The sequence below is a fragment of the Drosophila hydei genome, unplaced genomic scaffold, assembly GCF_003285905.1.
Source record: "Drosophila hydei strain 15085-1641.00,03,60 unplaced genomic scaffold, DhydRS2 tig00008130-arrow-arrow-pilon, whole genome shotgun sequence".
NCBI classification, from domain to species: Eukaryota; Metazoa; Arthropoda; class Insecta; order Diptera; family Drosophilidae; genus Drosophila; species Drosophila hydei.
Window position 1 is genome coordinate 163479 of NW_022045839.1, and position 19222 is coordinate 182700.

At 39.6% G+C, this 19222-nt stretch overlaps 11 protein-coding genes across 21 annotated transcripts in view; 6 read left to right on the plus strand and 5 right to left on the minus strand.

Annotated features, from left to right (window-relative positions):
* LOC111596986 (homeobox protein 5) overlaps nt 1-2007 on the plus strand; it is a 53875-nt gene extending 51868 nt beyond the window's left edge. For 7 of the 8 annotated variants that reach the window (XM_023311472.2, XM_023311471.2, XM_023311470.2 and 4 more), the window contains 4 exons: nt 99-1288; nt 1372-1542; nt 1603-1720; nt 1786-2007. In XM_023311472.2, coding sequence (XP_023167240.2) covers nt 99-1288; nt 1372-1542; nt 1603-1720; nt 1786-1816 — 1510 coding nt within the window. In that variant the 3' untranslated portion in view covers nt 1817-2007. The remainder of the gene's footprint in view (nt 1-98; nt 1289-1371; nt 1543-1602; nt 1721-1785) is intronic. The other variant, XM_023311478.2, reaches the window with a different exon arrangement.
* A 594-nt stretch (nt 2008-2601) lies between these two features.
* LOC111597000 (tRNA pseudouridine(38/39) synthase) lies at nt 2602-4450 on the minus strand. Its single transcript, XM_023311501.2, has 5 exons — nt 4095-4450; nt 3939-4030; nt 3388-3882; nt 2781-3317; nt 2602-2719 (listed from the first exon to the last, which is right to left on the minus strand). The coding sequence occupies exons 1-5, from the start codon at nt 4406-4408 to the stop codon at nt 2619-2621; spliced, it is 1539 nt and encodes a 512-aa protein (XP_023167269.2). The 5' UTR covers nt 4409-4450; the 3' UTR covers nt 2602-2618.
* An 81-nt stretch (nt 4451-4531) lies between these two features.
* On the plus strand, nt 4532-5698 carry LOC111597109. Its single transcript, XM_023311653.2, has 3 exons — nt 4532-4880; nt 4935-5506; nt 5562-5698. The coding sequence occupies exons 1-3, from the start codon at nt 4635-4637 to the stop codon at nt 5653-5655; spliced, it is 912 nt and encodes a 303-aa protein (XP_023167421.1). The 5' UTR covers nt 4532-4634; the 3' UTR covers nt 5656-5698.
* Nucleotides 5657-6482, minus strand: LOC111597110 (U7 snRNA-associated Sm-like protein LSm11). The gene has a single exon (XM_023311654.2). The coding sequence runs from the start codon at nt 6459-6461 to the stop codon at nt 5706-5708; it is 756 nt and encodes a 251-aa protein (XP_023167422.2). The 5' UTR covers nt 6462-6482; the 3' UTR covers nt 5657-5705.
* A 684-nt stretch (nt 6483-7166) lies between these two features.
* Nucleotides 7167-8818, plus strand: LOC115483424 (mitochondrial amidoxime-reducing component 1-like). The gene is made up of 4 exons (XM_030225364.1): nt 7167-7211; nt 7282-7886; nt 8245-8531; nt 8599-8818. The coding sequence occupies exons 1-4, from the start codon at nt 7193-7195 to the stop codon at nt 8702-8704; spliced, it is 1017 nt and encodes a 338-aa protein (XP_030081224.1). The 5' UTR covers nt 7167-7192; the 3' UTR covers nt 8705-8818.
* On the plus strand, nt 7167-10703 carry LOC111600027 (mitochondrial amidoxime reducing component 2). Of its 2 annotated transcripts, none has more exons than XM_030225363.1 (4): nt 7167-7211; nt 9441-10045; nt 10222-10508; nt 10579-10703. In XM_030225363.1, exons 1-4 carry the CDS (start codon nt 7193-7195, stop codon nt 10682-10684), a joined length of 1017 nt encoding a protein of 338 aa, XP_030081223.1. In that variant the 5' UTR covers nt 7167-7192; the 3' UTR covers nt 10685-10703. The 2 variants fall into 2 exon arrangements, with proteins under 2 accessions (XP_030081223.1, XP_030081222.1); XM_030225362.1 differs by lacking the exon at nt 7167-7211 and adding an exon at nt 9308-9376.
* A 117-nt stretch (nt 10704-10820) lies between these two features.
* Nucleotides 10821-12163, minus strand: LOC111600026 (vesicle-associated membrane protein 7). Of its 2 annotated transcripts, none has more exons than XM_023315939.2 (5): nt 11940-12163; nt 11483-11836; nt 11189-11417; nt 11061-11128; nt 10821-10997 (listed from the first exon to the last, which is right to left on the minus strand). In XM_023315939.2, exons 2-5 carry the CDS (start codon nt 11684-11686, stop codon nt 10839-10841), a joined length of 660 nt encoding a protein of 219 aa, XP_023171707.1. In that variant the 5' UTR covers nt 11687-11836; nt 11940-12163; the 3' UTR covers nt 10821-10838. The 2 variants fall into 2 exon arrangements, with proteins under 2 accessions (XP_023171707.1, XP_023171708.1); XM_023315940.2 differs by having other exon boundaries at nt 11483-11839.
* A 137-nt stretch (nt 12164-12300) lies between these two features.
* On the plus strand, nt 12301-13723 carry LOC111600022 (stimulator of interferon genes protein). Of its 2 annotated transcripts, XM_023315936.2 has the most exons (5): nt 12301-12522; nt 12594-12680; nt 12753-13147; nt 13209-13491; nt 13551-13723. In XM_023315936.2, the coding sequence occupies exons 1-5, from the start codon at nt 12450-12452 to the stop codon at nt 13637-13639; spliced, it is 927 nt and encodes a 308-aa protein (XP_023171704.1). In that variant the 5' UTR covers nt 12301-12449; the 3' UTR covers nt 13640-13723. The 2 variants fall into 2 exon arrangements, with proteins under 2 accessions (XP_023171704.1, XP_023171703.1); XM_023315935.2 differs by having other exon boundaries at nt 12381-12522; nt 12594-13147.
* A 3-nt stretch (nt 13724-13726) lies between these two features.
* On the minus strand, nt 13727-15033 carry LOC111600025 (origin recognition complex subunit 6). Its single transcript, XM_023315938.2, has 3 exons — nt 14736-15033; nt 14467-14649; nt 13727-14405 (listed from the first exon to the last, which is right to left on the minus strand). The coding sequence occupies exons 2-3, from the start codon at nt 14529-14531 to the stop codon at nt 13742-13744; spliced, it is 729 nt and encodes a 242-aa protein (XP_023171706.1). The 5' UTR covers nt 14532-14649; nt 14736-15033; the 3' UTR covers nt 13727-13741.
* A 54-nt stretch (nt 15034-15087) lies between these two features.
* LOC111600023 (proteasome subunit alpha type-3) lies at nt 15088-16297 on the minus strand. The gene is made up of 3 exons (XM_023315937.2): nt 16063-16297; nt 15437-16005; nt 15088-15377 (listed from the first exon to the last, which is right to left on the minus strand). The coding sequence occupies exons 1-3, from the start codon at nt 16081-16083 to the stop codon at nt 15206-15208; spliced, it is 762 nt and encodes a 253-aa protein (XP_023171705.1). The 5' UTR covers nt 16084-16297; the 3' UTR covers nt 15088-15205.
* A 210-nt stretch (nt 16298-16507) lies between these two features.
* Nucleotides 16508-19149, plus strand: LOC111600021 (transducin beta-like protein 3). Its single transcript, XM_023315934.2, has 2 exons — nt 16508-16688; nt 16740-19149. The coding sequence occupies exons 1-2, from the start codon at nt 16561-16563 to the stop codon at nt 19123-19125; spliced, it is 2514 nt and encodes an 837-aa protein (XP_023171702.2). The 5' UTR covers nt 16508-16560; the 3' UTR covers nt 19126-19149.
* Nucleotides 19150-19222: the final 73 nt, after the last annotated feature.

The window sequence follows — 19222 nt, forward strand, 5'->3', positions numbered from 1 at the left end:
TAGTCTGATACTCTTGACCAAAGCATTTGAAAACCAACTAATGAATCCCAACAAAAGAACCAAGCTCACTCTCAATTTCCATCTCTATCCTTCCATAGGGACGGACGCCTGCGCCTTGGCGATGAGATTGTTAATGTAAACGGCAAACATTTGCGTGGCATTCAATCATTTGGCGAAGTGCAACGTCTGCTAAGCTGCTTTGTGGAGAATTGCATCGATCTGGTCATAGCGCACGATGAGATAGCCACTGTAACTGATTTCTATACCAAAATACGCATAGATGGCATGAGCACGCAGCGTCAACGGCTCAGCTACGCACAGCGGACAGATAGCCTGAACAGCCTGCAGAGCCTGCAGCTCCATGTAGATCAGGAACAAGACCGAGAACGGGAACGGGAGCGGGAGCACGAGCAAGCCGAACTGGAAGAGGACCAGTGCGATGCACGGTCCCTGGCCAGCGTTAGTACGCTACCCACGCCCATGCCATTGATGCAACATCGTCGCAGCTCAACGCCCCGACACTCGCTGGACGTGAGTGCGTCGGAGCATGAGCTATTGAGGCGCAGAGCGCGCAGCTCTTCAGGTCAGCGTAGCTTGGCTCTAACACCAACACCGCTCTTTAACAATGACACCTCCTCCACATCAACAACCAATGTTAACACCAATAACAACGACTCGTACACACCTGTGTATGCGAATCGGGCAGCCAGCGTCTGTGTGGCCTCCTCGCTGGCGGATGATGAGAAATGGCGGCTGCTGGCACGCAAGCGTTGCTCAGAAGGTGCTGCACTGTCCACCGATCCAGGCGCGGGCTCCGGCGCTGGCCAGCAGTTTGGCCAGCGTACGCACTATGCTCGCAATTCCATTAATCTAACCAATTCACATTATCGCTCGCTGAGATTTGCGCATTCGCGTCTCAGCTCATCGCGTCTCAGCTTATTCATGCAGACGCCAGCAACAGCAGCATCAGCAGCAACAACCACTGACACTCCAACCACAACAACAACAACTGATCTCACTAATAATACGCAACAACAACAACAACAACAGCAACAACAACACCATTCATTATATATCAAGCACTCGCCAAAAAACGTTTCACTGTTTGCGCCTAATCCATATATACCATCCTCATCATCATCAACAGCAGCAACAGCAGCAGCTGTAACAAGCTCATTGGCTCCACCAGCTGCTTCGCTAATGCATCATCGTCCATCGCTGCCAGTGGCGAAGCTAACGATACGCGACGAGGAAATGGCAGAAGTCATTCGCGCCTCAATGTGTGAGGGTGAGCTTAACACAAATAACACAATAAACAATTATCAAAACTTAAGCTTACTAAACAATTTGTATAATTTATTTATTGTCTAGGCAACGGACGCTGCACACAGAAGACAATTACGTTTTTCAAAGGACCTGGCCTAAAGTCTTTGGGCTTCAGCATTGTAGGCGGACGAGATTCACCCAAAGGCAATATGGGAATTTTCGTTAAAACTGTCTTTCCCTCCGGCCAAGCTGCCGATGACGGCACGCTGCAGGCGGGTGAGTAGCTTAAGAAGCATTTCTATTAGTTCTTTGATGCTTAAACAATTTGCATTGCAGGCGATGAGATTGTGGAAATCAATGGACTCTCTGTGCAGGGCATGAGTCATGCTGAGACAATTGGACTATTCAAGAATGTGCGTGAGGGCACAATAGTGCTTAAGATCTTAAGAAGAAAGTAAGTAATGAGAAAGAGAGAGAAAAAGAAATTAAATATATATATTGACTTCTCTTCCTTTTCAGACTACAAAAGGCAAAGTCAATGGGCACCTAAAGGAAGAATATAAATATAAGTTCTTTTAAATACATAATCCCAAACTGCATATCGACTCTACATGTTAGCACTTTTTATGGAGAAATCATTTGTTAATACCTGAGCAACAGCACATCATTTGTTTAACTGATACATACATGTACATAGACCAATTTAATGTAATATTAGTTGCCCTGCCTTCATATATGTACCTTTACCTATATACATAGATAATATATGTATATCACTATATTTATATGCAAATATCTATACAAATCTATTTGTATGAGCACACACACATTCAAATCTAATTTAAATGCAAGCTATACTTGAAGTAATTTAATGGAATTAATCATTTTAAATTATTTACATAATCTAAGCTAAGCATCCAAAATGTTGTACAATTTTTCGAAAATAAAAATACCTACATTAAAATTAGTGTATTTGTCTTTATAGGGTTATAGGTCTATATGACAATATTTTCACTTTCAACTTCAACTCTTTAACTCAAACTCAACATTAATTTTGTGATCGAATATAATTAAAACTATAATAAAGTAGTACATTAAAGTTCCCAGTATTAATGTTTAAATACTTACAACGAAGATAATTCGTACCTAGCTCAAAAAGATTTAATGTCGTGGAGAAATAATCTTGATATTCCACCCATATTTGGTTAATCAAGATTATCCGAATTATCTAACAATATATCTACATTTAAATACTGGACAAGTCGATTACAAATTTTAATTTTGTAATATTTTTATTAACATCATTGACCTACTCAAGCCTGAGTATCACGTTTTAACCAATTTATTTATTTTCAGCAATCAGATTGACTTTCAACCGTTTCCGTTTCTGTGTCGCTCTTTACGAGCAGTCGTTGCTTTTTCACAAAATGGTCAATGCGATTTTCCAGGCTCTCTAAAAAAAAGATGTTGTTATTTGTGGATAAAAACATTTTTTTAGAAAGACATTTACTAACCGCATCGTTTACGCTGCAGCAATGGTTGATACTGACGCGGCTTAGCCGCATCCTGGAGCAGCATCGCCTGTGCATGGATCTTCTGTGTTTTGAAGTTCCGCTCAAGTAGAGCCTCCAGTTGCACTAACACATTGTGTATCATCGTGCATTTGACACTGAACTGCGTCCACTCACTCTGCACGTTCTCGATGAGCTTTTGTAGATTCTCTTCACTGTATATCCAATTGGTTAGATCACTTTGTCTTTCACTTTCCACAATCGCACTCTGCGACAAATTTGGAATTTCGACAGCCGAAGTTGACGGATTGGATTGACGTGTACTGTGCAGCCGGAATTCGCAATGGAACAGATTCAGTGGTAAGCCGATGGCAGGCGTATACTGAGGCTTACAAGGATTGTTGCCAACATCTAGTAATTTAGTAATAACGGAGGGTTGCTCATGCTTTTGTCCAACCAGCAGCAGCACAGCCATGATGCAGCGTATTTGATGCCATAGAAAAGCATTAGCTTGTATCTCCAGATAATACATGACGTAGCCTGTTGAGGAAAGTCATCCAAATTTTAAAATATAGTCATGTATGCTTGTATATGCCACCCCCATTCTTACCTGAGTCTGGCTCTAACTGCACATCTGTATTATGGCATGGCTTTATCTCGGCATGCTGCAAATTACGCATATAATTCGTAACGCCATTATGCACATCCATTTTACAAAAATTCCTAAAGTCGCCATGGCACACAAGCAACTGACAAGCCATCTGCATAGCCTCAATATCTAAGTCGCCCTTGGGAAAATAATAGCGATAGGTGCGTGAAATGCAATCAAATCGAGCGCTATATTCGGGATTTCGCAACGGCATCCAGGATACGCACTGAATATTTTTGGGCAGCACCCGATTTAACAGACTGCAATAATCAATTTCAGTACTTAACGATTCAGGCTCCAGTTGAACCTCAGGTGAATGCTTGCTACGCAAATTTATTGAAATCACTTGGCAGAAGGCGCTCACCTCCTTGTCGGTGCGACCACACCGATGATAGTTGGAGGTAGCACGCGATTCGATGAGACAGGTGCGCTCCAAGGCACGAAACAAATGTCCCTCTGCAAGAAATATATAAGCAATTCGTAGGTATTCGCATAGAAATAGCAAAACTTACCAATCGTATCAGCGGAATCCTCCTGACAAGCAAAGCCCTGATAATCCCAGCCAAAATAGGTTACTTTCATTAACACATGCCGTTGGTGTGCACTGAAATCGATTCGATAAGAATAAATTTTAATAATGAAGCTTTAAATGTAAAGGACTTACTCACCTCGACCAATTAAACTTACGTTGCTTGTCTTTACTTTTAGGTACACCCTTAGCGGTTTCCAAATCAACTGTGTTTTGTACTTCATGCCCATCAGCCCCTCGCAGTATAGCTGCATATTCAGAATTGCTTTTGTCACTCTCGGAGAGTTTCTTCTGTAAAAGATTTTTCAGCTGAAAATTGTACGCTTCTAGCTGTACAATTTTATCAATTAGCTCTGGTTTGCTTAGCTGATCTAGCTCTTCACGAGTCTGGCCCTTCACACGTTTATTTATAACTATTTTCTTGTTCATCGCACATATAAACAAATGCAACATGTGCCACTCACTTTTTAACACTGTTCATATCGAAATTGATATCGAGCATATTCGATACTTTAAAAAGAATTGCGAGTGATCGAGTACAAAATTCTTATATACATATATCGATACTTGTTCGATATTACCAGCGCAGTACAATATCGAATACGTTTAGCCCTCACTACAGCTATTGCAAATATTTTTATAGTTTTTAAAAGTAAATCTGAAATAAACATAATTCAATATGCTCGACGGATGGTACTGCCGGTCTTTGGCAAATCAAAAAACCACATCTAATAAAGCAGAGCAAGAACATCTTGAAAGTGATGAAGAAACACATACGAAACAATCAACAGCGATGGCTGGGGCAGCTGCAGCAGCAGCAGCAACTGGAGCATCCAGTTCAACATCAACTGGCACAGCAAATGAAAATATAGATTATAAAGAGCGCTACAGAAATTTAAAGCGGAAACTGAAATTTCTCATCTATGTAAGTATGATACGTACGGTCGTAGATACAATCATTTAATTTTTGTATTTGCAGGAAAACGAATATTTTCAAGATTTGTTACATACAAATCAAAGACGTTTATTGAAAGTATCGCGTGACCGATCGTTTTTGATTGATCGCTTGTTAATATATGAGAAGCCTGCCAAAGATTCCAGTGACAGTGATGTCACTGATAGCTCCAATTCTGATGCGGAACCAATGGTTTCAACGTTAGCTCAATCGCAAGCGAATTTAGATTCTTCGAAGGAGACCGTGGCTATGCGGCGAAAGCATAAGGAAAAACCAGCTATAAATATGCTTGTTCCCACAGCTCAGCCAACAGTCGTTGGAGGGGCAACTCGAGGACGCAGACGCAAAATTCTCACCAGTGGCCACGTTCAACAGCAGCCAGCCAAAAAACTACTTACGGCCACAGCAACTGTGTCACCGTCAGTGCAACAACATCAGCAGATGGCTACAAAGGATGGCTCTGGCAATCTGAGCACAGCCGAAATAACGCGGCAGTTGCAAGAACGTAGGCCAACTCCCATTGAATTTATGAGTCCGGAGTGTGCCTCAGCCACTGTGCCGGTTACAATGCTAAGCGACGAAAGTCCCTCAAAAATGTAAGCAAAGTTAATGATAAAACGAAATCGATTAGAAATCTTGTTTTTGTTGCAGCTATCCCAACGAAAGCTTACAACATCTCATGGAGGACGACTCGCCGTCTCACGTAGCTGCCGAGGAATGTGTGCCCATGGTTTACACGAATTGATGTACTATAGAAACAAAAAAAGACAATTTGCATATGGAAGAATTCAAATTTTACTCTTTTGACTTGCTAATAAATGTAATTAAAGCTATGTTTTCTCCGCGAATCATCAATTGCGGCAGTTTACGACGCAGCTGCACGTTCTTACGATTTAAGCTTTTCACGTCAACCTCAGGCAATGTGATTCCCATCCGTTGAAGTCGATTGCTGCATTCTCCTGTTTCACCTGTGCCACAAATATTTTGCTTGCCAAATTTATATTTGCGACGCTGCCAGACTTCAACTGCGTTTTTAAGCAAGATGTTCCATTGTTTGTCAAAGGCCACAAGGTCACCCTCAATACGGCCACCGATGGCATGCTCCTTGCGCATATAAACTCGTAGGCGCGCTACATCTCGGTTCTCCTTGCCGGGTAAACATTTTTGAAGATATGCCAAGGGGCCTTCTGCACTGGCCATATGGGTGAAAAGATTCCGGTGGTATTTTGTTTTCTGCACTCCTTCCACGGGCATTTGATGCGGCTGAAAACGTCGTTCACTCGATGTCGCAGCATTCGAGGTTGAGCTGAAAGGATTTTTGGTATTTGCTGTATTCGGTTGTTCATTGTTTTTGGGTCGTTTATTCAATTGCCAAACGCCGACTTTTACAAGAGCACTCTCAAATGCGGCAAGATTTTGATACAGGACTTTCGGCGCCCTCTCTGTGACCTTAAAGTCGGCAGTGTATAGCGCACGCAGCGAATTGAAATGCTCACTGCCCACATCCAACTCCGCATTGCAGTCATCCACTTCTTTATTTGTTTCGGACATGTGTATCTTTAGGTAAACAAAAATAACAATAATGGTATTCCCTCCAGTATATTCAAAAACAAATTTGAATACAATTATTCGATTATAATTTGTATTTGCATTGCATCGATTATCATAGTTTTATATCATTTATATCATGATAAATCATTAATAATCATGATAATTTAATAATTATTTACTTTTTATATATTACTGGTCCAGGGTATATCCAAGTTGATCTATCTCATTTACTAAACATATTATACCTGTAGCACCAAAAACCTCTAGCGGTACATTGCATTGCAGTCTAAATTTAAAATTCTTCATGCTCGTACCCATTGAAAATGGGAACTCAGTGTATAATGATTTAGCGAGCATGTATGTAACAGGGTAAATTTAGGCGTCGGAAACCACATAAAATGTATAGTTTACTTATTTTACTTTGGCAAAAATCCCAATTAGACGATATTCTGGTGCTCTAAAGGTTTTAATAAGAAATTTTGTGTGTGTTTATTATACTAGAATATCAACTATTATTCTGTTATACTATTCAGGGTATCTCCTCTTCGGGCACAGCCGGTTAGATGACTCTTGTTCTCACTTCCAATGCTGCACATATATACAACATTACAAAGCTCTATTATCATATTTGTTTTCCAGGTCTAATTAGAGCTTTTGGAAACGTTCTCTATTAAGCGAAAATCAACAAGTGTGACAGTGCGTCTTCAAATTGATAACCGGACGGACACAAGATGAATCGAAATATATCATGTAAGTTTAAGTGTTCCAAACTATGATGAAGCCCAAAAAACATACATGCACGCATATAATATACCAACAGTGAGCGGCTATGGACTTTCCAATAAAATGTTGATCGGCATGGGCGTCAGCCTGGTAGCTGTAGGAGGTGCCGGCTACCTGGTTTATCGCCATTTGCATCGCGATTTGATGCCAATGAAATGGCGACGAGTTGGCACATTGCAGCAAGTGAATGTATTTCCAGTCAAATCTTGTGCTCCACTAGAGCTTCACAGCCAGCAGGAATACGATTGTGATGTGCTTGGCATTGGAATTGGAAATGTGCGAGATCGTAAATTTATGTTAGTCAATGATAATAATGAAATGATAACTGCCAGAGCTTATCCGCATATGGTACTAATTCAGCCAAAGGCGGTAGCAAATGGATTGGTGTTTAGTGCACCTGGTATGCCCGACTTGGAACTGGATTTCAAGCAGTTGGAATCGCTCTCTAAGGACGTACACACATCCATTTGGGGCGTGGCAATAGATGTGATGCTGTGCGGCAGCCGCTTTGACAAATGGTTCTCAGAGTTTATCCTTAAAAAAGATTCGGGCGTAAGGCTTGTTTACTATCCGTATCCAGGACCAGTTCGTAAAACTAGTCCAGAACTTAAACACATGCCTTACATAATACAGCAAGATTCTGTAAGTATAGTATTTTCTACTTGAGCTGTAAGATCTTTGGAGCCGTATCTATGATAAGTTGCTTTTTATTCACCTTAGCAAAAGCGAGAAAGTCGGCATTATCTTTCAAGTAGGTCACTATGGGCTATCATATTGATTCTCTGCAAATTAAGAATAATCAATTTGAACAGTGTTGCAATTCAAGATCTAATACTATTCTCTGCTATGGAAGCTGTTATAAAACATTAGCACTTTATCATATTCAAGGGTTTATTGCATGAAACCAATACATTTTGCTTGTTACGGGAACGAGGATGAAACACTAAGACCCATGACTTATGAAATAAATTAAGAATTACCAATTACAATCACATTTTAGGGCACACTCAATGATGGCACTAGCTATATGCTTCTCAATTTAAACTCTGTTAATGATTTAAATACTCGACTGAAGACTCCTGTGGATCCATTGCAATTCCGTGGAAACTTTGAATTGAAAATGGATGTTGATCAGCCGTACAGTGAAGACCACTGGCAGTGGATACGCATTGGCAACGATGCTATTTTTCGTATAGTTGCGCCTTGCACCAGATGCATTTTGCCAAATATAAACGTTAAAACGGCTGAGCGTAATGTCGACGGTGAACCGCTCAAAACACTGCGCAGGTAGGTCTAGGTCACACAGAGGAGGATACATATAATAATAGAATGATATTGAACACACTATTCACAGCTATCGACTGTTTAACTATCCGTCTCCAGCGATGGGTGTACACATGGGTCTACGGCAAACAGGAATCGTCAAGGCTAACGATGTTATTTACGTAGAAGACAAGTGAAACTGGAAACGTCTTATGTGGAAGTACATATAACATATAATAAAGGATTTTATTTTCGCAATTTCTGATTAAGCGCACCAATTCTTGCCACAAATCCGTTACTTCTGTAAAATTTCCCACATAATTTCCTAAATGATAATAATGGCTTTCCGTATCTCGAAGAAATTTGAATACAACTATTCGATTATGTTTTGAATTTATATCGTTAAAAATGATTCGACAATGGGGTATCTTAAGCACATAGTATATAAACATTTCGAACATTAATTAATTGATTGTTTAAATTATTTATATTATAATACACAATACAAATATTTATTTGCAATATTTTTGAAATTTTTTTAGCTAAAGTGTTTAAACCATCTTAAGTTACGATGTATTTTGCGTCCAGGGTATATTCTAGTCGATCTGTTCCATTTACTTAACTTGTTATACCTGTTGCACTGCAAAGCCGGAATTGAATAGGTTTATTTTTCTTACTACGTAACGTATATCTGTATGCATGTATATACCACATATACAGAAATCTACAAAGCTCCATTATCATTTTTCACTTTTTTGTTCTAGCTTTTAATAGAGCTTTTTGGCTTTTTTGTTGAGCAAAAGCAACAAGTGTGACTGCGTCTTTAAATTGATAGCAGTACAGACAAAAGATGAATCCAAATATATCATGTGAGTTAAAATGTTAAGAAATATATATTTATCTCAAATATTTATATATATAATATGTACCCAGTGAACGGCTATGGACTTTCCAATAAGATGTTGATCGGCATGGGTGTCAGCCTGGTGGCTGTAGGAGGGGCCGGCTATCTGGTTTATCGCCATTTGCATCGCGATTTGATGCCAGTGAAATGGCGACGAGTCGGCACATTGCAGAGAGTGAATGTATTTCCAGTCAAATCTTGTGCTCCCCTAGAGCATGACAGCCAGCAGGAATACGATTGTGATGTGCTTGGCATTGGAATTGGAAATGTGCGAGATCGTAAATTTATGCTAGTCAATGATAATAATGAAATGATAACTGCCAGAGCTTATCCGCATATGGTACTAATTCAGCCAAAGGCGGTAGCAAATGGATTGGTGTTTAGTGCACCTGGTATGCCCGACTTGGAACTGGATTTCAAGCACTTGGAATCGCCCTCTAAGGATGTACACACCTCCGTATGGGGCGTGGCAATAGATGTGATGCTGTGTGGCAGCCGCTTTGACAAATGGTTTTCGGAATTTATACTTAAAAAGGATTCGGGCGTAAAGCTTGTTTATTATCCATACCCAGGACCAGTACGTGCCACTAATCCACGACTTAAGCATATGCCATACATAAAACAGGATGATTCTGTAAGTAATAAGCATTTTATTCTCAAGTCGTAACCTTCAAAGCAAGATGAACTTTATCCTTTAAGTTGGTCACCAATGCTATATCTAAAACTCAGGAAAACATATGGGCTTTATAATTATTAATTCCCCGCAGATCGTTAAAAAATTAAGAACTGTCAATTACATGTATATTGTAGGGTACACTCAACGATGCTACCAGCTATATGCTTATGAATTTAGCTTCAATCGATGATTTAAATACTCGTTTGAAGACCCCTGTTGATGCATTGCAATTCCGTGGAAACTTTGAATTGAAAATGGATGTTGATCAGCCGTACAGTGAAGACCACTGGCAGTGGATACGCATTGGCAACGATGCTATTTTTCGTATAGTTGCGCCTTGCACCAGATGCATTTTGCCAAATATAAACGTTAAAACGGCTGAGCGCAATGTCGACGGTGAGCCGCTAAAAACACTACGCAGGTAGGTCTAGATGGCACACAAAATTATCGATGGTATATAAATATTGATGCTTTTCACTTACTATTCACAGCTATCGACTGTTCGACTATCCGTCTCCAGCGTTGGGTATACATTTAGGTCTACGGCAAGCAGGAAACGTTAAGGTTAACGATGTTATTTATGTCGAAGACAAATGAAACCGGACCCATCTTATGTGGATATACATTTTATATACATTCATTTTTATTCCATATAACAGAGATTATTGATAGTACGAAAGTTTGTATATGATAATAATAATAATAAACATCGCTAGGAGCTACAACAATTAGCGTTTGCATTGCCAAATTATTATTGAAGGCACGACTGCCAAGCCAGGCCACCGCATGCCATGCTTACAATTACATAGATTACAAATATGATTACTAGGCCGACGACAACATAGATTCGAATGTTCTTCCAGAACATTTGACGCGCCAGATTGCGCGATGCCTTGCGGAATGCAACCGACTACGGGATAAAGACATAATTGCAATGAATTTCTACTCGACTCAACTTTTAATTCCAACTTACATTATTGCTTAAATTCTCTGTTTTGTTAACCAACAACTCCAGTTTCTCGCCGCGATCGCGCAGACTATCTGTGAATGGAAATTATAAATTGAATCAACTCAGAAACGCAACATGGCTTAATGTGTTACCAATGTTTTTAATCATAATATCTTTTAGCTCATCAATTTGACCATGAACCCGAGATATGGTATCCACTTCTCGCGATTGACTAAAGTAGACCATTTGTTGGGATAAAGTTTTAGAGAACTCCGTATTCATGGCATAGGCAATTGCAGTAGCAACTTGTAGGCCATAAGTCTGTATGAATTTTTGCTTGATGTCCGCCAAGAAGAGAAAAGCGCGTGAGCGTTCGAATTCCTGTATATGAAAATCTAACAGATTAAATCATATCATACAATTTGCATTATTAACATTCAGCTTACGTTATCGGTTATGCACATATAAATGATCTTATTTTCGCAAGTATAATGTATCAAATAATCGCCGTGCGTGTAGGTCATTTTATGATTATGCACGCCAATTCTTCCCATAATTTGTTCCGTTACTTCTGCAAAATTTCCTACACATTCAGCAAACTTTGCCAGCACCGTCGTGCCACGGGCTATAACACTATATAATATCGGCATAATGTGGGTACTGCTGCGCGCAAGCCCTAGTTATTGTATGCGACCGCAAAAGGCGTGGTGACTAACACGTCTCAAGACTTCTCGCTTATTGTATTTTATCAGCACAGCAACAAACAATTATGCTTCGCTGTCGCTGTTGTTGCCTCTTTCCTGCTAAATCAAACAATTGATAATAATGAATAGTAAACAGTTTTCTCCGTTCCTTAAATATTTTTATATTATTTTTTTTCTTTCTTTTTTGCTTAAAACTTACACAGATCCAACGTAAACATGTAAGTAAAATTAAGTGTGTTGTTTATCCAATACTTAAATAATAATATGCGTCATTTCTGTGTGAGTATTACAGATAGATCATGTTTAGCCAAATTATTTGAAGGATAGCGAATAGAATTTATACTGAATTTTATTGGCTTATTCAACCAACTACAAGACAAAAACGGTCTTTGTATTTTTATAAATGCACTTGCACTTAATTTATGGATGTGAGTTTGATAAAAATATACCGATAGGCAGGTTAGTTTGCAACTATCGATTAGAGCGATGTCAGTATCCAATAGTCGATAATATTACTTTTTTAATAATAATACGTAGTAAATTTGAAAGTATAAAGTTTATATACGTGTTTTTCACAAATTTCTGTCACGTGCTGAGCTTTCCGTTCTTCAATTATGAATTAATTTATTCAAATAAAAGCTCTATATCTATAAGGGAATACCTGTAATATATATCAAGCATACGGCAGCGCTGATAGTGATTCACGAATATGGCAGTTCCACCTGAGGATCAAAGGAGTGATAAGAAGATTGTGTGGCCGAAGATGGTGTGGGCAAATGTTGGTGAGGATGTATTAAAATAAACGAACTAACACTTGCATTGATATATATTATATACATATATTACAACGCAGACTACATCATTCGAATATGCATTGTGATATATGTTGCGGATTTCCTGCAGCGAGTTTTCTATGTATCAAAGGAATATCTGTTACACAGCAAGTATTATTCACCTGAGGATCGTCTTGCAACAATTATAAAGCGCGCGTATACCTACAATAACAAAACAGTATATCTAGCGTTACTTGTGGTATTTACGGGCCTGACGCGTTTTGGAAGCACCCACAATTTAGCTCGTTTGCTGCCCAGAGGCGAAACGCTTTTTCTTATTCCACTGTATTGGATTTTAACCTACGTTCAGTTGAGCCATAGTTCATTGAGCTATGCCCACTGGATACGCGATTCTCATGGCCTAGACTATGCAGCTGGCATGGCATCGAACTACTTCCATGGCTATCTGAAACTCTCGTTGCCAGAACGTGATAATGATGGCTTACAGAAGCGAATGCAGCAATATGAAGATACACATCAAGTAAAATTCGGGATGAATTGTTTACTCATACTAATTCCAGATGAGATGTTTGTTAATCGCGTTATACGCAGCAAGTGGTTAGAGGAAGCTGAAGTAAGTGGGTTATTTATTTGAAGCTTTTATTGGTTTTTAATTTGAAAAATCTGGTCCGTAGCCCCTGCAAACACAATATATCAATAGGGCAGGCGTAAAACGGCCATTCAAGCATGCGGTCTATAGACTGAATAAGAAAATTAACGGCACCACATACTACTTTGCGATGGAGGGTGCAACACCTATGCTAACGTTTTTCGATTCAATGAACTTCCAATTGTCGGCCACTTGGCAAATGCAGGAAATGAAACGCGAAATCTGGTTGAAATTTTGTAAACATCTCCAAGATCTTCTGAACAACTGGCCGGAGACACGACGAGAAGTTCAACTGATAATATATAATTGTGTGTGTGCATGTTTTACAAATAAATGATGTAAGTAATGAAAATTTAATTACTTCCAGCTCACAAGCCAAACGGAGAGCTGCATGATGTTGGCGAGGAGCTAATCGCTCGCGTTTTGGCGCACATTGAAAAGGAGAAAACAAATTGACTTGAAGAATAACTTAATTTTTTTAAGGCTGAATGAAATACGAATACGCAGGTTTAAGCCAAGCAAAGTTTTATATTATTAATAAATAAAAAATAACTATAATTAGACATTGCTTTCCTGTTCTTTGAGTTTAGCTTCAGCTAATTTGAGCATTCGACTTTTCCATTTTTCATATTCTTCGATTTCAACTTTTTCACTACTCTTCTTCTTCGTGGTCAATATATTCTGCTCCTCTTGCAGTACCAGTTTGTTATTTAAGCCCGCTGCTATATTGGTATCATTTAAATGCTTCGCAATCATGCGATCCCATTGTTGATCGAGCTGCTGCCATTGTGTGGGTCGCAAATTGCTAAATGGCATTAATTTTGGTTTGGATACTTTCTTTTTCATCAAGCGGCAGGCGTGGAACACGGCCATTGCGGCATATTGTGGATGTTCGGGATCCACATCTTCACGCGCAACCTTTTTGAACAATGCGAGGATATCTTCAGCCTTATGTGCGACCTCGTTCAAGCTGAGCTGCACACAAATATCTTTGATGCTAGCCAATCTATTCAATTCAAGCAATTTCTCAAACATTCTCTTGTTATTGGCATAATGAGTTTTACGCAATGCGGATAGTTTAAGTGCCTGCTCTTTGTCAAAGCCAATGTCTAAAAGACTGCATGCAATATCCGTGCACAAAACTATTTTTCCATATTCATTTATTTGCAGCGGAACGTTTGTCGAACGCAGCTCTAGCAATCTTAGCAGCTCCGTTGTTTTCCTAGTAATAGTTAAAGTTTGTTAACTATATTTATATGAACTTTAATATCACTAAAACTTACTCTAATACATTGGGCTCGTCACTAAGGCCCATTTTCGAAATAAGCTGTTCGACCAAAGTCGTCATTTTACCACAGAATTTGTTTACTTCTATTCAATTGTTTTCCTTTTTTGGCGCGAATAAAGAAACAGATGAGCGCGGCATTAGTGCTGCCAGACTTAGAGGCCAAACGGATTACTCATAACTTGATAATAATTAAATAAATATACAAATAGAAAATGTAGTGCTTTGTAAATATATAATAATGTATTTCTATATTTTTTTTCATACCAATTTTAATTTATAATATATGTTAAATAATTTAGCTGTTAACGGAAGCTATCGATAGTTAAGTGCACACATAGTTCAGCCCTGGTGTTGCCGTTACCGGTAGCAGTCGAATTTAATCTTTACCATTTGCTCCAGCATTAAATGTACCGTAGCAACAGGAATTTCAATAAAAATGTAACTGGCATAGTTAAATTTTTTTTTTGTTTTATGCGAAGTGATTAAAAAGCAGCATTTAAAAAAGCCCCCCCTAATGTCTGCTAAACTCTGTCAGCTATCCAGAGATAAACTTTCGTATTATCATTTATTGTTTTTGTATTTTTATTTGTTTTGAATTTTAAGAATAGGCACAAATTAAAAATTGGCCATAAACCGTTCCATTTATTTTATTTTTTTGTTACTTGTCAGTAAACGACATTTGAAGGATAGTGCTTAGCCGATTTAGAATCAGATAAACATATTTCGAATTTAAATTATGTCTCATTTTCACTATCATCCGCGGCTTTGGCTGCTTCGCCAGCTTCAATTGCCTTTTGAGTCCACAAATCGTTATTTATTAGATGTATACCTTTCGTTTCCCTGCCAACTATGCCCATTTCAAAACGAAATTCTTTGTCCTTCAGTTCGTCGTGAACCTCATAAATGCTGAAAGTTAATAAAAAAAAATAAAATAAATGAAAGGTAAAGCGATAATCTTAACATACATTTTGCCACCAGTTTTGACCAATTCCTCGGTGCTCATTTCGGCGAACTTGTACTTTTCCATCTCGGTTTTTGCCGGTTGCTTCGCCTTCCCACTGGCGCAGGCATAATAGCCAAAAGACGTACCAGACGGCTCAATTTTATACAATTGAGGTCCATCGGTCTCATCCCACGATGCGAGTATTACAGATAATCCAAACGGACGAACAGCGCTGTACAGAGTGTAGGCGTGTAGGTAGCCGGATACGCGATCGCATAAATGTTTAAGAGGAATGGTGCGCTCAAATTGTTGACGGAAATTTGCTGCTTCCTGACGGGCAATGTCGGCCACAAAATTTCCATCAGCCATTAATCCAGCAATGGCCATGCCGATATTCTTTTCAATAGTAAAAATGCGACTGGCTGCATCAGGTTCATAAAGCTGATCTGCTATAATTTTTTCTACCGCGAGAACGACACAATCCTTGCCTCTAATACCAATAACGGTTCCGCTCCTCTCAACTGCTTTGGAGGCGTAGTCAATCTGAAAGACGCGACCATCAGGAGAGAATTGCGAAGCCGACAGATCATACTGCAAACAAATATTGATTAATTTACACTCTTGTAAATTGAGTATTACTATACTTACACCGGTACCAATTGTACTCATTTTTGCTGTGAATGAATTTTAATTGGTATTAACAAAACCGAATATATGTGAAATAAACTCGCAAATAGAAGACGATGATTTGACGGCTTTTTATTTGACAGCTGCAATTCATGCTCTGTGTGACCAGTCTTTCCAAATGTTGATATGTGTTGAGTAATGCTTTATTAAAACGGATGAACTTTAATAATAAATTTTAACTAAAGCATATAAACCAAAAGCTTCAAGATGCAATGCAGCAAGAACACTCGAAAATCTATAAAATATTTGTAAAAGTACGAAAATTATTATTATTTAATAAATCGTATACTTAATTTCATCGAAATATGTACAGAGACAGCTTTAGCTTTAAATCCTTTGTCGATTTTTTTTTTTTTTCAGAAATAATATACTCAAATTTTGAATATTTATGTAAAGTTATTTTTAATTTTATTCTGTTAAAAAACATTTATTTATTTAAATGTCTACTATTTATTGCATATGTATGACTATGGGATTCGTGAACTAGTTCTCTTGGAATATTCGTACCAGATCCAATGTGCACGCGGTAGAAATTTCAATTTTGTAAACAAAAATAAAAGCATGCTGGCAAGCGTGAGTGAAAAACAGTAAGTAAAAAACAGCATTCAATGGCTTTTAATTTAAAAACATATTTTTAGATATGCAGCAGAAGCTCGCTACACAAACTTTTATTCAGGCCACGATATTGCGTGGAGTGAAGATGGACAGCACATTTACTGTTTGAATGGCGAAGTTGTAAATCAAGTGAATGTAGAAACATCGCAAATTGTGTGCAGCTTTGGAGTAAATGTATCGAACGGTAGTGAATCTAACGGAAATGTAGATAAATCCAAAGCTTCTGACGGACTCGACGATGCCAAGGTGGACGAGGACAACATTTATTGCTTTGCAATGTCACGTGAACATTTGGTGATCGCACATGGCAGTGGCTTGCTACGCCTTTGGGAGCTAAGTACGCAAAAGTTAGTTAAACTCTGGAAGAGCCAGCACAAGGGACCCGTTGTTCGCATCGAGTTTAGCCCGTGTGGCAAGTATATCTGTACCAGTGGTGGTGCAGACGCCACGCTGCGACTTTGGGATTTTGCTAACAACAGCTGTCTGTGCGCTTTGAAAGATTTTCCTGGCCCAGCACTGGTTGTACGCTTCCATCCGAGTCCATTGAAAAGTGAAATTTATGCTGCCGGCGCTGACAATACGATATACTGTTGGAATTATGGCACAAAAACATTGCTACATAAAATGCGTGGACACATCTCTCAAGTGACTGGCCTTAGTTTCAAGAGCACAGCTCCTGATTGCGATCAATTGGTCACAGTGAGTCGCGACAAAGTTCTAATTGCTTGGCAATTAGGTGTAGATTCGAGCAACACCTGGAGCCAGTCAAAGATTATCCCCTTATATGTTGAGCTCGAGGGAGTCACTCATATTGCAGATGGCGAGCAAGTGTTGGTTGCCTGTCGCTCGGGCAAACTCCAGCAAATTGATACAAAATCATGGAAAATACGCGATCTGTTAGTGAAAACCGACTTTGAAATATGTCGTCTACTCTACTCCAGCATCAGAAAACAACTGACCCTAGTAACTACAGAACAAAATATTATCATATACAATGTGAACACCGAGAGTGAGAGTGCAGCGCTGAAGCTTGTTAAGCAGCTGGTTGGATACAATGACGAGATTTTGGATATGTGCTTTCTGGGCGACAACGATCGGTACTTGGCTGTAGCAACCAACAGCAAACATTTCAAACTGTACGACACCGCGCAGAACATGAATTGTCGCCTAATATCCGGACATTCGGATACGGTCATGGCACTGGCTGCATCCCACAATTTGTTGATTTCCGTGGGAAAAGATTGCAGTATACACCTGTGGAAGCTGTCGCACGAAATTGATTGCTTTTTACAACCTCTAACACAGCAAAGCAATTGCCACACAGCTACCATTGGCTCTGTGTCGATAACGCATAATGGTGCCAAGGGCTTCGCCTCCGCCTGCCAAGATGGCAGCATGAAAGTATGGCAACTGTCGCGAGACAAACAAGAGCGCAACAATTATACGTTCTCGCTGCGTTATGCAGCGCTGGCTCACGACAAAGAAGTCAACTGCGTTACCTATGCGCTGAACAACAAAATACTGGCCACCGCATCACAGGACAAGACGGCGAAGCTTTGGACGGCGGACTCAAATGTACTTCTGGGCGTGCTGCGGGGGCACACGCGCGGTGTTTGGTGCGTGCGTTTCTCACCTGTTGATCAGATTGTGGTCACCTCTTCGTCCGACTGCAGCCTGCGAATTTGGTCTATTGCCAATTTCAGTTGCCTCAAGCGCTTGGAACAGGAGTGTACGGTATTGCGTGTCGAGTTTCTTGATCATGGCAAATTTATACTTTCTGCTGCCTCGGATGGTCTGCTCAAACTGTGGAACATCAAAACCAATATCTGTGTCCAGTCCATCGATGAGCACAGCGATCGTGTGTGGTCTGTGGCGGTGTCTGCCTGCAGTAATCGCTTCTTCTATACAGGTGGTGCGGACTCCAAGCTGATCCGCTATGCTGACGTTACCGAAACAGTGCGAAATGAAGCCTTGGACCAGCGACAAGCCATGTTGCAGCAAGAGCAAACACTTCACTCACTGCTACACGCCCAAGAGCAGCTTGAAAAGGCCTTCAAGCTAGCCCTAGTGCTAGACAAGCCAAAAGCCACATATGACATCATCTGCAGTTTTGTGCGCAAACGTGACAACGCCGGAGTGCGTCAATTGGTGGATCAACTCAATTTGGACCAAAGACTGGTGTTGCTGCAGCACGTGAAGGCGTGGGGCACCAATTCACGTCATTCATACATTGCCAACCTAATTCTGCAACATTTGCTGGGCGATGCTTTGGTCCACACTACACAGAAGTTCTACAACAAGGGAAATCTGGTTGAAGTGCTGACTCCCTATGTCCAACGACATTTCAAGCGAGTTTCCGAGCTGAACAAGGATCTGGCTTTTATGGAATTTATCGTCAAGTGCATGTAAAATTCAATACAATTTCCTGTTTATGCAACAAATATTTGGAGGCACTTTAAATAACGTTTCTTTTCTAATCCAGATCTATATCCAATACTGTTTAATA